General features: G+C 45.0%; 1 protein-coding gene across 2 annotated transcripts; it reads right to left on the bottom strand.

Annotated features, from left to right (window-relative positions):
- Nucleotides 1-2,040: 2,040 nt before the first annotated feature.
- LOC126872353 (protein drumstick) lies at nt 2,041-7,717 on the bottom strand. 2 transcript variants are annotated; one of them, XM_050632208.1, is made up of 2 exons: nt 7,122-7,717; nt 2,041-2,885 (listed from the first exon to the last, which is right to left on the bottom strand). In XM_050632208.1, exons 1-2 carry the CDS (start codon nt 7,349-7,351, stop codon nt 2,810-2,812), a joined length of 306 nt encoding a protein of 101 aa, XP_050488165.1. In that variant the 5' UTR covers nt 7,352-7,717; the 3' UTR covers nt 2,041-2,809. The 2 variants fall into 2 exon arrangements, with proteins under 2 accessions (XP_050488165.1, XP_050488164.1); XM_050632207.1 differs by having other exon boundaries at nt 2,041-3,534.
- Nucleotides 7,718-16,316: the final 8,599 nt, after the last annotated feature.

Consider the following 16,316-nt stretch of genomic DNA (forward strand, 5'->3'; position numbering starts at 1 on the left):
CGATCGCGACCGACACGCGACCGTGTCAGAATGTATCCCTAAGAAGAAAGAGAAAAAAAAGTAAAAGGCAGCTGTGCAGCTCGAGTCGCGTGTAATACATCATCCTTTCAGGGAAGTATGAAATTTAAATTTTACGCAAAGTAATTATATTTTGATCGAACGTCCGGTGACGGAAAAAAGAAATAGTTGTTTCTTCGTCTATGGCGGTCTGGTTAAATACATTGTAAGATGACTGATGATTGTCCTGAATTTTGTACCTTTGATATTTCTTTTTCGTCCATTCGACAAGCACACGATCTTCGTCGAAAACTAATCTTGAAATTAATAGAAAAATATCCTTGCAGTAGAAAGCCAAGAATAAGACCTTGAGACCAAAAATTACCAATGACATCTTCAATGGATTCGAACGTGCCTGACCGGTTTCCGTTTTCTCCCAACGCTTTTCCCAACGCCGATGTTCAGCAACGAAGCCACGAGAAAGGTTACGAAGACGAAAGAACGATACGGTCGCGCCAACGGCCGTCCAGTCTAGGAAACGCTCGATAGCAATCGATCACGCCGTTCTCGATCGAACGGCCGAGGTTTCGTATCCGCGCGAAATCGAAGAGACACTTGCAGAGTCGACGGTTCATCCACTGGAAACCGATTCCAGCTGACTGCTATCTGCGTCAGCGGACTCGCCTTGTTTCACATTTCCAAGGTCGTCTGGTCGCGTCTCCGGCTAGACGTTGCTTCGCTCGCGATTTCGGTTCGCCTTGGTACGCTATGGGACCACCGAGATATCTTGATTCGATTCTTCCCGTTGGATCGCGTTGAATCACGCGGAACCGAGCCCTCGAGACGACTCGGCTGTGATCCTGATGGCCAGATGTTGATGTCGGGCGAAGAACGCGTCGCTCCAGGCTTGGGCGTGGTCCCACGGTAGCATCCGGTCCTCAGCAGCATCTTTGAAGCGGGTTATTACGCGGCCTAATTTGGAACTCTAGCCCGAGGTCCTCGTGTAACACTGTTGACACGGAGCCTTCCTTTTTTCTCCGCTTGTTGCCACCTGCTCGTGAAACGAGCGGATCTTCCAATTCAAATTAGCCGCTTCCGGGCCAACGTGAATCCCAATCGGCGATTCCGAGACCCCTTTGATATTGAAATTCAAATTTTTCGATGCTTTGTTCGCCGGATTCGTGGCCCTCGACGGGCATTTCTTTCGTGCGATTAATCAATCTGATCTTTTAATTTATTTCTGACCACCTTTCCAAAGATTCTCGTGCGTGTTACAGTTCCTTTAATAGTTTCCGATCGAAAGTTTCGAATTTGGTAAGGCGAGAATGGCAAGCGATGAAATTTCGATCTTACGGACGAAAGCGTGCGATGATTTTCTTCGTACGACCTTGGCCTCGTTGCTCTGTTCCCATGGATGCTCGAACTGAATTACGGCGGCTTTGCTTTCCATGATTAAGATGTTACTTAGCTCGGTCGGGAGAAAGCAGGAACCACGGGCGAGTAGATTTTTCGAGATAACGAAAACTGGTTGGGCATATACTTCGTGTTCTTCGAACGTGTCGCTGATAACGAAGTTAGATTTCCCTGTCTGCCTTTCCACGATCTTATGCAACTCCTGACTATCCTTCATCGGCGGACATTCGTTAAACACGTTCAAGTAGAACGATTTCGTTTGTTATCTCGCACGTTCTTCGAATTGTCGAGAAATTTCGATCGAGGAATGCTTGAAATACTCTCGAAAGATCATAGAGATCCGTTTAACGAATGTGAAACGTGTCGTGATCAGATCTTCGGTATTCTAACCTCCAGCTCTCGTCTTGGTGTGAATTCAACGATTCGATTAATTTGATTTTGCATGGAATCCTCGGGAGCCTCGTGCCGATGAAATTCTAACACGGTTGACACCATTGACGTGATTCTTCTTGTTTTGTTTCTGTCTCTCCATGTCTTTTGTCGCGATGAAAAGTCTCGATGACTTGCTGTGGCTGGCGTCTAGGTGTCTAGGCTCGGAATACGGGAAAGTGGCAGAAGCGAAAAAAATAAAAAAATAAAAAAAATAAAAAAAAAAAAAGAATAATCGGAGAAGCGGAATGAAGGAGCGAGAAGCGAGGTTCGTAAGACAGGCGAGGAGACGATCAGTAATTACGGAACTGTTTCCCTTGCGACTCAGTAGGCTGACGCGCTGCGTCTTTTCGAGTTGATTAATTAATCGATCGACTCGGAATACCGACAGACGGACAACGAGAAGAATGGACGCGTGATCGGGTCAAAAGATTCTCGGAATTTCGACGTGGATTTTTATTTTCATCGTTGGATCGTTGTCGAGAGCTTTTTTTCTATCGTTTTTCGTGTCACGCTCGTTCTCCTTTCATTTCTTTCCAACGCATGGTGTCTGAACATTTACCGAGTTCAGATCTCGTTCTTTCTACTGATTTTTCTTTCGTTTCTTAATTTTTGAATAGAACTGGAAGAAGAATAATTCAACATAATTCACGATCGACTCGATGTAAAGCAAGATTTCCAATTGAAGAGACGTTCCTGTGTTCGATCGTCATTTAAAATTACTATCTAGAAACTAATTCTTTCTGAACAGAACGGCCGACACGTTATTCCGTTTCTACATTTCATTTGCACGCTCGTATGTAGAAAATTCCATCGTCGTACGTTTATGTACATACGTACAGGCTTCGTCGAAATTCCAAAAAATATTTGTTGAACCACGACCAGGCGGCATGAAACTAGCCTAATCAGAAACAGAGAGAAACGCGTCTCTACGGGAGAAGATTTAGGATATTAGTTGGCCGGATGGCTTCTAGTACCTAGAGTAGCCATTCGAATAGCCATTTGAGTAGCCGTTGGAGCCCTTGTAGGGAACAGAGTGTATGCTCCTGGAACAAAGATGGTCGAAATCGGAAGATGAGGAAAATTCTCTTCAAGAAGTTGTCTGCTTCCTCTCCCTCTCCCTCACTTTTTTTCTTCTCCTAATTAGCAAATCAAATTCCGCCGCTTCGCGATTAGCGAGGGGGGCTGTTGTGCGCGCTCGTGTTAGTATCAGTAGAAATTAGAAGGCGATAAATGCGATCGTGGATCGTCGATCGTAGCGGAAACAGCGGAAGAATATCGAAAAAGGTGGATAGCGTTGATAGAAGTGTAGATCTTTTATAGCATGCTGGGTGTGTTATATCCTTCCTTGTTCTTTTTTCTTTATCTCGTGGTGGCGGTAGCAATGCACGGAATGGATGATCGTGCGTTGTTCTCGCGATTGCGACAGGGACATAACGCGGCAAATTTTGAGTGACGAGTACGATAAAAAAGAAATAAAAAGATAATAGAAACAAGAGGGGAAGACTATTTAAGTATATATAAATGTCAAACGATAGAGAAGAACGTGGATTGCAACTTTTTGTTGTTATGGGCTGTTGTTGAGTTGTTAGAATTTCTTTTTGTTGATCATGTTGATATTGTTGTTGTTGCGTGTACATTGTGTGTGTGTCAAGGTGCAGGAGGTTCAGAGCTCCCGCTCACCGCCACCCACATCTACAACAGAACAGAAAACAAGACCACCGCCGTTACATACAAGGTATCCATTAGTATCCACCAGTATCGAAGATTTATTTTATCGCTCGCTCGTTCGAACGTGCGTGCGCACGCTCGCTGGCTCGCACGTTCCATGCGGAGGCAGCATTATTTCAGACTGATTTATGGGTCAGACTGATCTTCAAAGTGCCAAGACGGCGTCATGGGAGGAAGGACGTGAACTTCGCGGATCTACGCGGATTCCCTCTCTACCTTCTTCGTTTTCCTACGCGAAATTACCACGGTGAAGGTGACACGTTACCACTACGCAAGGCCAATATGCCGCGAAAAGGTCACGCGTGAAAATGACCCGGTTCGCTCGATCGTCGACGAAATTCAGATCCAAAGACAATTAGCCGAATTATCAAAAAAGTATTCTCTTCTCGTTGTGTTCAAAATCAATCGAGCAATCAATGATTTTCTAATACAAACTGATTTTCTAAAAAGTTGATTTCTCTGCTCTTCGTCCTTTCACTATTTCGTGCACGAATGCCAAATATCTCTTCTTAAATATTTTAGAACAATATTTTATGTATCCTTTTCTTCATATACCTTTATATACATTGTGTTCCTTCTCCAGCTATTAATTTTTAGAGTTTTGCATTATGTTAGAGCGGAGGTTGCTACTAATTGTTAAGTGATTTACGAAGTTGCGAGACCGGTACACGATACGCCAAATCATTCTCGTTCCTGATAAGTAAATTTCGTTTTTAATGAAGCGATGTCAACCGCCGGAGATATCGACGTTTTTATTAACTCCATGGTATTTCCGTAAAAGCAGTAACTTTTTCGTTTAAATTATACCTTTATATATCATGCATTTTATGCTAGCTCGAGCATTCGAATTACTACGTTTAATATCGAACAAGAAGAATAACAGAAGTTTCGTCTCTCAGAATTGCTTGAAATACTGGTAATTTCAGTCAAATTAAAGTTGTACGTAAATCATGTAATTTTGGGGACTTGATTAAAAATTCCCAGCGATTTTAAATTTCAAATTCTTTTCTTCTTCGTATTAACAAAATCGTTTATTTTCTTTGCAATTAGAGAAATTGCAAGAAATATAATTGTTTATTGTTTATAGGATGGAACTAAAATGAAAAATGTTATCTAACAACACGCGAAGTATATATTTCTTGAAATGGAAAGTGCGATTTCATAAACGAAGAAGTTTCCGCTTTTCGTATCAACGATACAAAATTTTATGGAAATTTGCATTGGCGGAAATATTTGGCTGTCAGTGTGCAAAAAATTACGATTATTAGGGGTGTATTTTATATTCGTTTGACGTTTCATAGCCAATTCATATTTGATTGCCGATTGTCGACGACCGACGGGTCGCGAAGTTACGTCCGGCTGGAGCGAGCGAACTTTCGCTTTTCAATTCTCACGTTTTATCGTAAAAAGCTAGCTATTTTCGCGAATATTTGCTAAAACAATGAAATTCGTTGTGCCAGAACACGTAAATCTAATTGACGAACAAAATTTATCTCGAAATATCTCGTCACTCGTCGAAACACGTTATAATACGTCTTGAAATAGAAAAAACTTTGTTATTTCACAGGATATTGCATAAAATTATCCATATTCGATATTTTACCGTACTTTTAAAAATTCGCATAGAACGGGACTACGAAATTTCACGAGGTAAACCTTTTCGCATGGAAAGTGCGGCGAAAGTTTCAAACGTCAAATTCTTAATCATATTTCTCGTTTTATCGAATACGAAAAATATATTTTTATTTTGAACGAACGTGTCTGTGCTTCGTTCGACGACGATTATTCTCAACCGAGTTTCTCGACGCGATTTCGCATTGAAACGACGATGGTTCCGTCATGATGGGAAAGGAAAAGGATTGACGAATCGTCGATGGGAAATCATCCAGCAGGATGAATCACTAAATGAAGTACTGTCTTCGTTGGATTATACTTTTTCGTCTTACAAAAGGTCCTACTGGTGACCCGACCGGTTTTCGAAGTGGTCCCTATGTTCTTGCTCGCTTGGGTCAATACACAATATGCGCGGCTAGTTCGTTTTAAATCGATAGGTTTCGAACGAATGCACTTTCGTCGTATTTTACCAACTAAACGGGACTGAGAATCGAATGGAACGGAACTACCATCGAAATTTCGGGAAACGACTCGCTTCGAAACGTTATAACGTTGAATTTATTCGTTATTTCTTTGTGGAAATGCAATTTATGTTTCGTTTAAAAAGTTCCTTCGGTAATATTGCCTTGCTTTTATTACCGAAACGTGATTTTTGTTTTACATTTTGAAACAAATGTACGAGAAGAATTTAACGACTGTATTTAAAGAAAATATTCGACGAATAACAATGTTTGACTATGCTAAGACGATTCGGCAGAAACGTCAACTTCTGTAGCTGAGTTTTTTTTCGCGAGTTTTAACTTTTCCTTCAGATCACAATTTTATCACCGAACCTACGTTTATAGTTGTCGGAAACGCGAAGATTCTTCTGATAAATTTTCGAAAAACGATTATGCCTGTTAATTTTTCTTTCACATGACACTTGAATTTTGCAACGTATCGAGGTTAATACTTTAGCGTTAGAAACCATCGAAACGACGAACAGTTTAACGAAAGGAATCGGAAAATATTTGTTAAATCACTCCGCTTATCTCTTTGTCATATTTCCACAAAAATTTTTTAACGCGAACACTGCTATACGGCTATCGGCGCAAACATCGCGAAAAAGATATCGATTTTTCATGTTAAAACACAAATTTCAACATTTTCTGGCCGGAATTTTATCAAGGTATTCGAGAACATCGATTCGAGTACGCCCGACACGAAAGATATCGATTTATCACTGTTCGAACTTTACGTTACCGCACTTCACGTTCAAGAACATTCGCGACGGAACACGAATCGAGCACAGACACGTCTTTCAGCTACTGTCAATCTTCGAACGAGCCGTAGCGATCGGTTTTTCGGGACCAGCTCCGAGAAAGTGACCGCGCGATCGACACCAGACGTCGAGAAACACGTCAACGAAATTCGTCTTCAGACACCAGGATCACGTCGAACTTCACCACAATCTCTCCTCGAAATGGCCCACGAGCTCGTCGAGTCTGTCAGTGTCACGGGCACGGTGCGCGACCTTTTCAGCTCGCACTAGTTCATTCATAATCATCACTCGATGCAACTTGCTATCGCGACACGGCAATCCACGATCAACCACATCACCACGGGACCGAACGAACAAAAAAAAAAAAACATAAGAAAAAGAAGAAAAAGAGCAGAAAACAAAGTATAAGAAAGACTACTGCACTGTTAACCCGTACAGAGACGAAAAATAGCGATCCTGGGTCTGATGGACGTCTGGTCAGCGCGAAAATCAACCACGGAATTAGTCCCGTCGCCGAGCGGCGAATTAGAACAGACTCGATAAAAAAAATGTTCATATGTACGTATATACGTGTCTCTATATATGTATCTACATATACACGGATATATAATAGAGGCATATAACAGACGTATGCACGTACATAGATATTTAAAAGAATATTCCGGGCGAAATGTACCTGTGTTGCTTGAGGTTATCCTGTCGCTTGAAGGACTTTCCGCAGACCTCACAGGTGAAGGTCACGTCGTCCTTATGGCTGCGCTCGTGGATCATGAGGTTGTAGGGCTTCGTGAAGCGCCGCTGGCAGTACTTGCAGACGAACTCTACCGTGCACTTGGCGCGCATCTTCTGCCGGCGGCCGAACTCCCTGCCGTGCCCCTCTGTCTCCATCGGCATTATCGCGAACATCCTTATAAATTCCCACCGCTCCTTCTCTTGGTCGACTCTCTGTCTCCTTTCCCTCTACCTCCTCTCTCGCGGTCCTGCTAACGCCTCGAGTCACTCCCTCCACCAGGTTACAAGCCTATAACGGCGTCTCTGTCCCTCTTGTCCCGACAAGGGGCACGTTTTCTCTCTTTCACCGAGCTTCCTCTCTCCTTTTGGTCCCTCTCTCACGATGCTCTCTCGGTGTCGCTCTTCTCCTCCTGCGCAAACCTAGTCCCGACCGGCTAACTCCTGCGAGTGAGATCACTCGGCCTGTACCTCCTCGCGGGAACACGCTCTCTCTCTCTCTCTCTTCTTTTTTTCGTTCTCCTTCTTTTTCTCTCCTAGCTCTCTCTACCTGCGGGAAATAAAGGAGCAATGATTTTCGGATCGATTCCCGGAGACGCGACCGCTCGATCCGCGCTGCATGGCAACGATTAGGTACCGGAATGGTACCTAAAACCCGGCGGGGACAAGCGACGCGACGTCGTTGCGATTTTAAAACGGTGACGCTTTGCGGCTCGGAAAGATCGTATTTTTAATAGTACCACGCAGACGAGCGTGCGATCCCACCGTTGGCAATGCGCAGACGCACGTCGTCACCGCTGCGAAATCGCAATCGCATCGCTCTTTTGTATCGAGGTTTGAGGATTTCTCATAGAAATGCGAAATAGTCGTAACGATTGCGTAGCAGATTCTTCTATGCAACCGATGATTTCTAACGGACGTATACTCGAACGAGAGATATTTCCAATGAAGATTTCGCATTTTTACGTGATTCCAATTTACGGAATTTTGATGTTGCTGATCGTGCAACACAATGGCAGCGAAAGATCGACGGAAGTAAAAAATTCGTAAGATGGAGATTGGTCCACCGAATGCGTTGGTGGTATTGCATCATTAGATATACGAACACGCCAAATTATATCGGTGATGTGGTGCGATTCGACGAGTTTAGCTGTGATGCAAGCGATCGACGCGCCGTCGATTTCGCAGTAGTAACGCTGTATGATTCGACAGGCACATGGGTATTTTCCACGAAGAACGTTAAGAAGAGGTTGCTCGAAGGTACTCGAAGGTGCATCTTGAAAGAATCGCGCTTTACCGAGATACGCAGTTTTGCTTGGAATCGTGCTTAGAAAGTTACCTCGAACAAGTAGTGATAGTAAATGATTACTTGTACAGTCTCCGAGATGAGTCTCGAAGCAATCGAGAAACTTACTAGTATGGGATTAATGAAGCACACGGTGCTATCTCCTTGGACAAGATTCGATCTCGTTGATCCATGAAAATCGTAATTTTGCCTGTAGACTGAATACGAAGATGGTCGAAGAATTAAACGAAGGGAAATGAACGTAAAGATGTGTCGACTTTCGAACGAACAAGACAGAAACACCACTATCCTCGACGTGCTATTCTTAGAACGCTAACAGCTTTTTGCACGAAAGATTGACACGTAGAAACGCGAATCCTTTTGCGTGAAAACTTGAGAAAGAAGTACTATGTTTCTGAACGTTTCATCCCGTAGAAACTGGTCTTAAAACTTACGAATCGTATAATCAAATCAATCCTGTTGTACAAACTGCGGTTTCCAAATAGCTTTATCGCTAGAAACGGCGAGACTGTCAGCGATGCGGGCTGTCCATCGGGTCCTTCGCTCTTCGACGTCTGCTGTCCGACTAGTTACAGAGGAGTGGAAGAAGGGGTGTTCGGAAGTAACGAAGCAAGTTAAAAACGAACGCAACGCCGGAGGAAGCTTATTGCTCGGCGAGTCGTCGAAAAGAGAGGTCCCGCGGAGTGGAGAGGCAGCAATAAAAAAGGCCCCCGGGGTCTGATCGCGGGGTCCGCCGCGGCCATTGTGCAGGAGCCACGTCCGGTGCTACTGGTAGCACAAGGTAAGCACACGGCGCACGCTCGAATAAAGTGGCGTGTCCGAATGAGTAATAAGCGTGGCTGGGCGTATCCCGGTTGGTTAGGCTGCCTAACGGCGGTGGGGCCTAATCGGAGCTGCGTGTTACGCACGAATCTGCTCTACCCGCTTTTTGCTTTCCGCCTCTCCGTTTCGTTTCAGGCGAACCGCCAGATCGGAGCACGCATCCGTGATTCGTCTATTCGAGATTGCGTGTAGGCGAAGAATTCCAATTATTCTCACAAAAATGTCGCCCTTAGCTCAGATATGCCTCGACGTTTCTCTCTTACGATATCTCTGAATATTTCTCTGCCATTTGGAGTTTGAATCAAACGTATTTTACGCCCGGCTTATCGCCAATTCGTAACATCGCTGATTCATGGGTATGACGTGAAATTTACGCGATTCTGAATCGAAAAGGGGAAAGTTTATTCTTGGAATTTACTATTATTTACGCCACCTATTTTTGGTTTGACATCGGTGTTATATAGCAAGGGGTTGATCGTCGGTTCACCGGCTATAAATGCAATTGCGTTATACTTTAGTATATTTTAAACGAATTTTGAAGTTCGATTGAAAATAATGGAGTAGAATGGCAGTCTCGATCGAAGAGGATCTCGTTAAGTAGAATAGTCCCATCGATAGTTCGTTCTCGATTTTTCTGTATAGTCTACCTCGTTCGTCCTTTTCTATCGTCGCTGCTAGATTATCATTCTGAAATTCTACGGTATTCACCTTAACTTCTAACATTCGGAGCAACACAAATTTTTCTTGCACTAGCGGGTTCTTTTAACGTTGATCTTCCGAATTGAAACAATTATACCGATTTTCTTTTTTCTACCTTCCTTCCGAATTCTTCCAATATCTATCGTAAAACGAAGATTCTTATTTTGAAATCTCTAGAAATTTCTATCACGTTACTCGATATTAATTTTACCAGAAGCAATCATCAGGCACAATGTCGAAGCTCGTGTCAATAGTCAAGTTCGTCCATACGCCTGTCGTAATCAAGAGGTCAAAGCTAATGTATGATAATGTATGATAATAGGATGTATATGGAAGCCCGCAGTTATGATCGCGTAGTACGTCGGAGGTATCTGCGAATGAACATACCCACGCAAATTATGTAGCCATATAGAGGTGAATTTTACGTTATCGACAGACGATCTTCGTTTACCTTGAGAAATACGTAAGAAAAGTGAGCGAAATGCCATTTATTCTTATTCCGTCCGATCTTGCACGTTTTTTCCACTGGCTGTTTCTCTAAATTGGAAAATATCAAGCGTGTACGCTCGAAGGTTAAGAATACCGGTATAGCTTTCATGGACGGGGTCCTTCGCGCGGTCACGACACTGTCATCGTAAAATACGATTTCGATTCATCGTAAGGAATAATGGAGTTGTTTAGGGGGCTGTGAGGAGAATAAAATCATAGCGTTAAACCGGGCAACTGAGATTTCTTAATCCTGTTAGACACGCGTGCTGCAATTCGATCAGGCTGTCGCGTTCTAAGAACACCGATGCTAACGCGTGTTTCACTCGTGAACACGGGCACGTCCCACGAAAGTTAAAGCGTACTTGTCATCCGCCGAAAGTTATCGTTTCGGATCGGTCGTGGAAACGTGGTCGTGATTCGCATGGATATGCGACTGCTTCTTTTCGGCGGGAAAATTACGCTTCTTAGGTAGCCACGAGTCTATCGCGGAGATTTCAAAGTATGCAGTGTTAGATCGTATGGAATGGCCGACTTTTCCACTAAATACTACGCTGTTTAGAAACAATGCCACCGTTTAACCATGCTCTCTCACGATCCAATCTCTCGCCATCGTCTCACAGTCAGAGACTATTCTGAGAACTCGTTCAAATCCTATTCGTCCTACATCTATCTCGGAAGACAGTCGTTTCAATCGACTCTGATAACCATAATCGCTGCTTAACCCCTCTTAATACCGGCACAAACCCTGCAAGTATTTCCCATTGACCGACAGAAGCACCCAATCCGCTTAAAACTCCAATTAGGTCAAGCTGCGCTAATGGCGCGGAATTTTTCACGTCGCTTTCGTAATGAGTCATTGACCTTACAAGAGCAACTGGATTGTCAATCGCAGCTGCGATATTCCAGTTACGAAGATTCATACCGATTAACCCCTCGTCCAAGGGTCAACGTTAAATATTCCACCCCCAAGGAACTGGCAACGTGCTGGAGGGTTGTCCTCGGCTCTGGTGATCTCATTCCTCCGACAGAAGCGTTCTTTCGGAAGGGAAAGGGATTGCCTCGCGACTGTCGACGAAGACAAGAGGTTCCCGCGTTTACGCTCGGTCCCTCGCGAGCAAAAGGACGGAGGGCACGGATGAAGAGGCAGCCAATCAAAGAGAGGACGGAGTGGAGCCAACCAAGAAGCTCGCCTCGACGTGCGTGCACCCGTTCTCGTATGTATAGAGGAATAAAGAAGGGAGCAGTAGCCTTCGTTCGTTCGTCGGTAGCCAACCAAAGAGAAGCTGCTACTGTGCACCGCCCTACCGCCGACTACCGGTTTTCGGCCAGTCGCTACCGAACCTCCAGAGAAATCCACCAAGCGGAACCACACCCTCCTCCTCTGGATCGACGTGGTACCCTGGTACTGGAAAGTAGCGCGGGCTCAACGTGCAAGGGCTTGTTCGTCTTGGAAGGGCGATTCCTTATTACAGTTCTTCCCTGGCATCCAATAGGAAGGGAAATGCCAAGACGATCGATGGCGAAGCTTTTGGGACGTTGGATCGATCGAAGGGTCGACCCTTTTGCGGTCAACCGGATCGTACTCAGCGACTTAGCTTTGAAAGTTGTTGGCTCGTTATCGAGTTAGTTGGATATAGTTTGATCAAGGGGTTGAGAATGTTTGCGAGGGTGAACGATCGAAAGAATGCGAGATGTGAATGTCAGGATTCCTACCGTTGATAGAAATTTTCGATAAAAACTTTGAGAGAAAGGGTTGATTACGAGATTTCCATCGATGAAGGATCGAGAAATTAAGTATTTGGAAAATGTCAAGGGTATATACTGGATTAAGACTATCGTCCGGATATTATAATTCGTTCAATCAGAGTACGCGGGACAACGAATTCGAACCTGAGCCACTAGTGGTTACGTTTCGAATCAATCACGTTTCTCCAAACATAAAAAAAAAGCTATTACACCAATGGCACTGGTTTGAGAGCGTTCGACGAATAAAAGATTCGGTACCGCGTAGCCTGGTAGCCAATCAAAATGAACCAGCTACCGTGTACCGCCCTGTGGCACGCTACCGGTTTTGGGCCAGTCACTACGAAGACTCGAGAGACATCAACGAATGTGGACCACACCTTTTCCCGCCCGCGCGTTTCCAAGTGCAATGAAGCGCGAACCAACAGTCACGAATATTAATTCGATAAGAATGAAAATCGAAACAAATTATACGAGAAAGGGAATTACGGATAGTTAAAAATATTCCAATTTTAGGGCCTGTAGGATAAAAGATATTCTGTAAAAAGACCAAACAGTATCAAACTATTACGGTAAATAATGTAAACAACGAAGATGGAAAGGTGTCATCGGTGAATTTTCATCGTATCGCGCGAGAGCAAACTGTCACGAGCAAGAGGAGGCCGTGACTAAGAAAAAAAGTGACGAAAGACGCACTTACCGGTCGAAGTAGAAAGCACACGCTTCGTAGTTCCCTCTGAGGACGCGATGTTTGCCGGACTTCTGGTCAAATAAACGTCCCTTTGAAATTTCTTTGGAACTGGTCAGCGAATATGCGTGCGTTTGTTATCCGCGTAGGGGAACGAGGGAGTGTGAGAAAGAAAGGGAAGAGAATCCTTGAAAACTGGTTGGAGACGTTGAGATTCTCTATTGGATTCTCTATCGAACGTGTGTCGGGATGCTGTCTTCCGGGCTGACAGGTCTGGACCGTTTGGGTGCGCGGCGTCGACTGAAGCTCCGTTTGCCTGCTCGGTTCGCTGGTAGCCCGAATAGGTAGGCACACCAGAAGACGGTAGGATGCCGTGTGTAACCGCCAAAGGTCTCCTTCGTCGTCGTCGTCTCGCTTCTTCTGGTTGGAGGACCGGGAGACACCTCCCTACCGAACCAACTCACCGATGCCCACCAGTTGTGTCGTTTCGTTCGTGTGAGCCTCTCTTGATTCTACCAGAAACGCTTCAGGATCTTCCTTCCTTGAACAACGTTGCCACTACTAGTAGTAGTAGGACTATAAAAGTAGTAGTAGTAGTAGTAGGAGTAGTAGTAGTAGTAGTAGTAGTAGTAGTAGTAGTAGTAGTAGTAGTAATAGTAGTGGTGGTAGTGAAGAGAAACGTAGAAGAGGAGGTAAGGATCGAAGGATCGCGGAGGAGGAACGGGAGCAGAAGAAGGAAAAGGAAGAGAGGGCTAAACGAAGAGGAAGACGCGTTTCTTATCCTCGGAACTTGTCTCTCTTTCCTTCTGGTGTCCTTGTCTGACCAGTCGCCGAATAGCAGCGTGGTTATTCACAAATCCTTCGATGACGCGGCTTCCTGAGCTCCTGGGATAGTGGTCATCCGCCCTCCCCTTGCTCCAACTGTTCCTCAAGTTGCTCCCTCTCTTCCACGATCCCTTCCACCGGGGTCCGATAGGACCGCCCTCGTAACCGTTGAATCAGAGAGCATCCCTCTTCGCCCACGCGATAGACCCTTTTCGAAACGGTCTTCCCACTCTTCGAAGAATACCGGCCAAGAGTTCTTTCGTTTTCGCCCTCTCTCTGCATGCCTGCCCCCCGCGGGGGCGGTAGCTAGGCCAGAGTACAAAGGAGGTAGCGGTGCTGGCCGAGTCACCGCGACTATTACTCATTTACCGATCTCTCTGATTTTCGTCTCCAACCGCGAAAATTTGTTTGCCGTTTCGGCAAAAAGAATCTAGCCTTAGAAGCTAAGCAAATTCGTCTGGAACGCGGCGTGAAACGTCAAAAGGCAGTACGCCGGTGTACGTGTCACAGCTTTGGACCTGTCGCCTTTGTCGTCGAACAGCGGCCAAAACGAGTTCGCGTCGTGTGTCAATCTGCTCGCCCACGCGAAAAAGCGGATCAGCTGGAATCGGTTCCTGGAAGAGGATCCGCGGCAGCGGTGATCTCTTTGTCTCTATCGAGGCCTCTCTCGAGGCCAGAAAGAGTGACGCTGACGAAGGTGTGGGAGGAAGCGGAGGTGGAAGGAGCGTGCAAGAACGAAGAGCGGGGGCTGACGCGATGCCGCGGGGGTTCCCAGGGCACGTGGGAAATGCACAGTAGTCGATGTCAATCCCCCCACCAGCCGGCGGCCAGCGTGGGTCCTGTCGGTCCCCGTCGGACCCCACTACGGCCCACTGCGGACCCGGAGAGCCATCGCCAGCGTACAGGGTACCGCCCAGCGAGATCTCGCGGTATCGCTTCATTGGACGATTCAATGGGCTATCGCCTCCTTCGCGAGCCACCAGGATGATCGAGTGGTGGAAAAATTCCACGGGAAAGGCTGGCGGATCGCGTGGAAGAAGGAGCGACCGAAGAAGACCAGTGAGCGATCGGCAACAAAGAGAACGCCGACGTACCGCTTGGAATCCGATTGTAGCCACCGGGCAGCGTCTCCACGCCGGTCCGGACCGATCTAGCCGAAGATGAAGACGACAACGATGACGGGGAAAAGACGTTTCCAAGGGCTCTGTCCGACCCAACTTCTTCGCCGCGTCTGATCTCTTCGATAGGAATATTTAGGGAAGCAAAATGAAAACCGGCATCCGCGAGCAAAGGATTAGGTTTCTTCGAGATTTCCCTCGCAGATACGCGTGGAAATCGATGACAGCAATTCCGATGCTGACACAGCTAGAAATTTATGGGAATTTATGACAGCCACTGGGCTACAGCCTTAATGAAAAACGGTGACGAAGGCGATCGCTTCGGCCACTGTTGTTCGCGCGATGGTCATTAATTCCGTCGAGACGGATCCCTCGAGAAATTTGAGACATTCGAATCCTATACCGAATTCCTTTGAAGATCGAGCAGGGTATGTTAGAAAATAGATAAAGCGCGGGTGAATTGATTTTTGCCCGTTATCGCCTGTCATTCCAATTGCCAATCTCTTTTCATTTCTCTCATTTGAAAATTTCCTTAAGTTTGCAAGTATTAAATCGCAAATTGCATCGTACGAGTTCTAGGATCGATACGTATCGTCGACATTATATCGTCGATATTGTACAAAGATGCCGAGAACCATGAAATATTGAAAATGTTATCGATTGTCGGAGGGCACTCTTAGATAACAAATTCTGCAATTGTAATCGTTCTCACACAGACTGCTAATTTACGTGGATCTTTGTAAAATTTGTTGTCGAGCAAAATGCCCGATATTGCGAGTCAAGCTGTAGATATATCGTAGGAATATTTCAGCAACAAAATTGAAAAATTCGACTCAACATAGACTAAGAGCAGTCGCAGACAGCTTTCCCGAATAGATCTGTTTCCTTTGCAATTAATCTAACGATTAAATGAATGGTGCTTAAATCGAAAAATTCTCTTCCCAAGCGTATACTTACGAGGAGATGGCGAACGAAGTTGACCGAAATATATCTTGCCATTGCTTGTTAATTAACGACCGTATGAGTTACGAAAAGTTAGCAGAACCGAGATAGAACCGGTCGATAAAACTTTAACAGACCGAAGGGTAAAACGGAACTTGTTAATAAAATCCTGGTCGTAACGAAGGGAAGTAATAAATCTTTTAAATTCCCATAGAACGAAAACACGTTCAGATAAAAGAATGAAACGAGAAGAATGCGTTGGTCGACAAGATTGACAGGCGACAAACCTGTGATAAGGATGTTTACGGAGGACGTATTACCGAAAACTATGCAAACATCGATCACGAAGATAACGTCTTGGGCTTTTGGTTTCCTGTGCCGAGTTCAAAGAAGTATCCGGAGAAACTGAAAAATTGACCCTATATGTAAAATCGATATATATCAAGTAATCTGATTTTTATTTGACCTTTAACCTTTTATTTAACCTGAACTGTCCTGCGATTAATCGCA

This window comes from Bombus huntii, chromosome 13 (assembly GCF_024542735.1).
Source record: "Bombus huntii isolate Logan2020A chromosome 13, iyBomHunt1.1, whole genome shotgun sequence".
NCBI classification, from domain to species: domain Eukaryota; kingdom Metazoa; phylum Arthropoda; class Insecta; order Hymenoptera; family Apidae; genus Bombus; species Bombus huntii.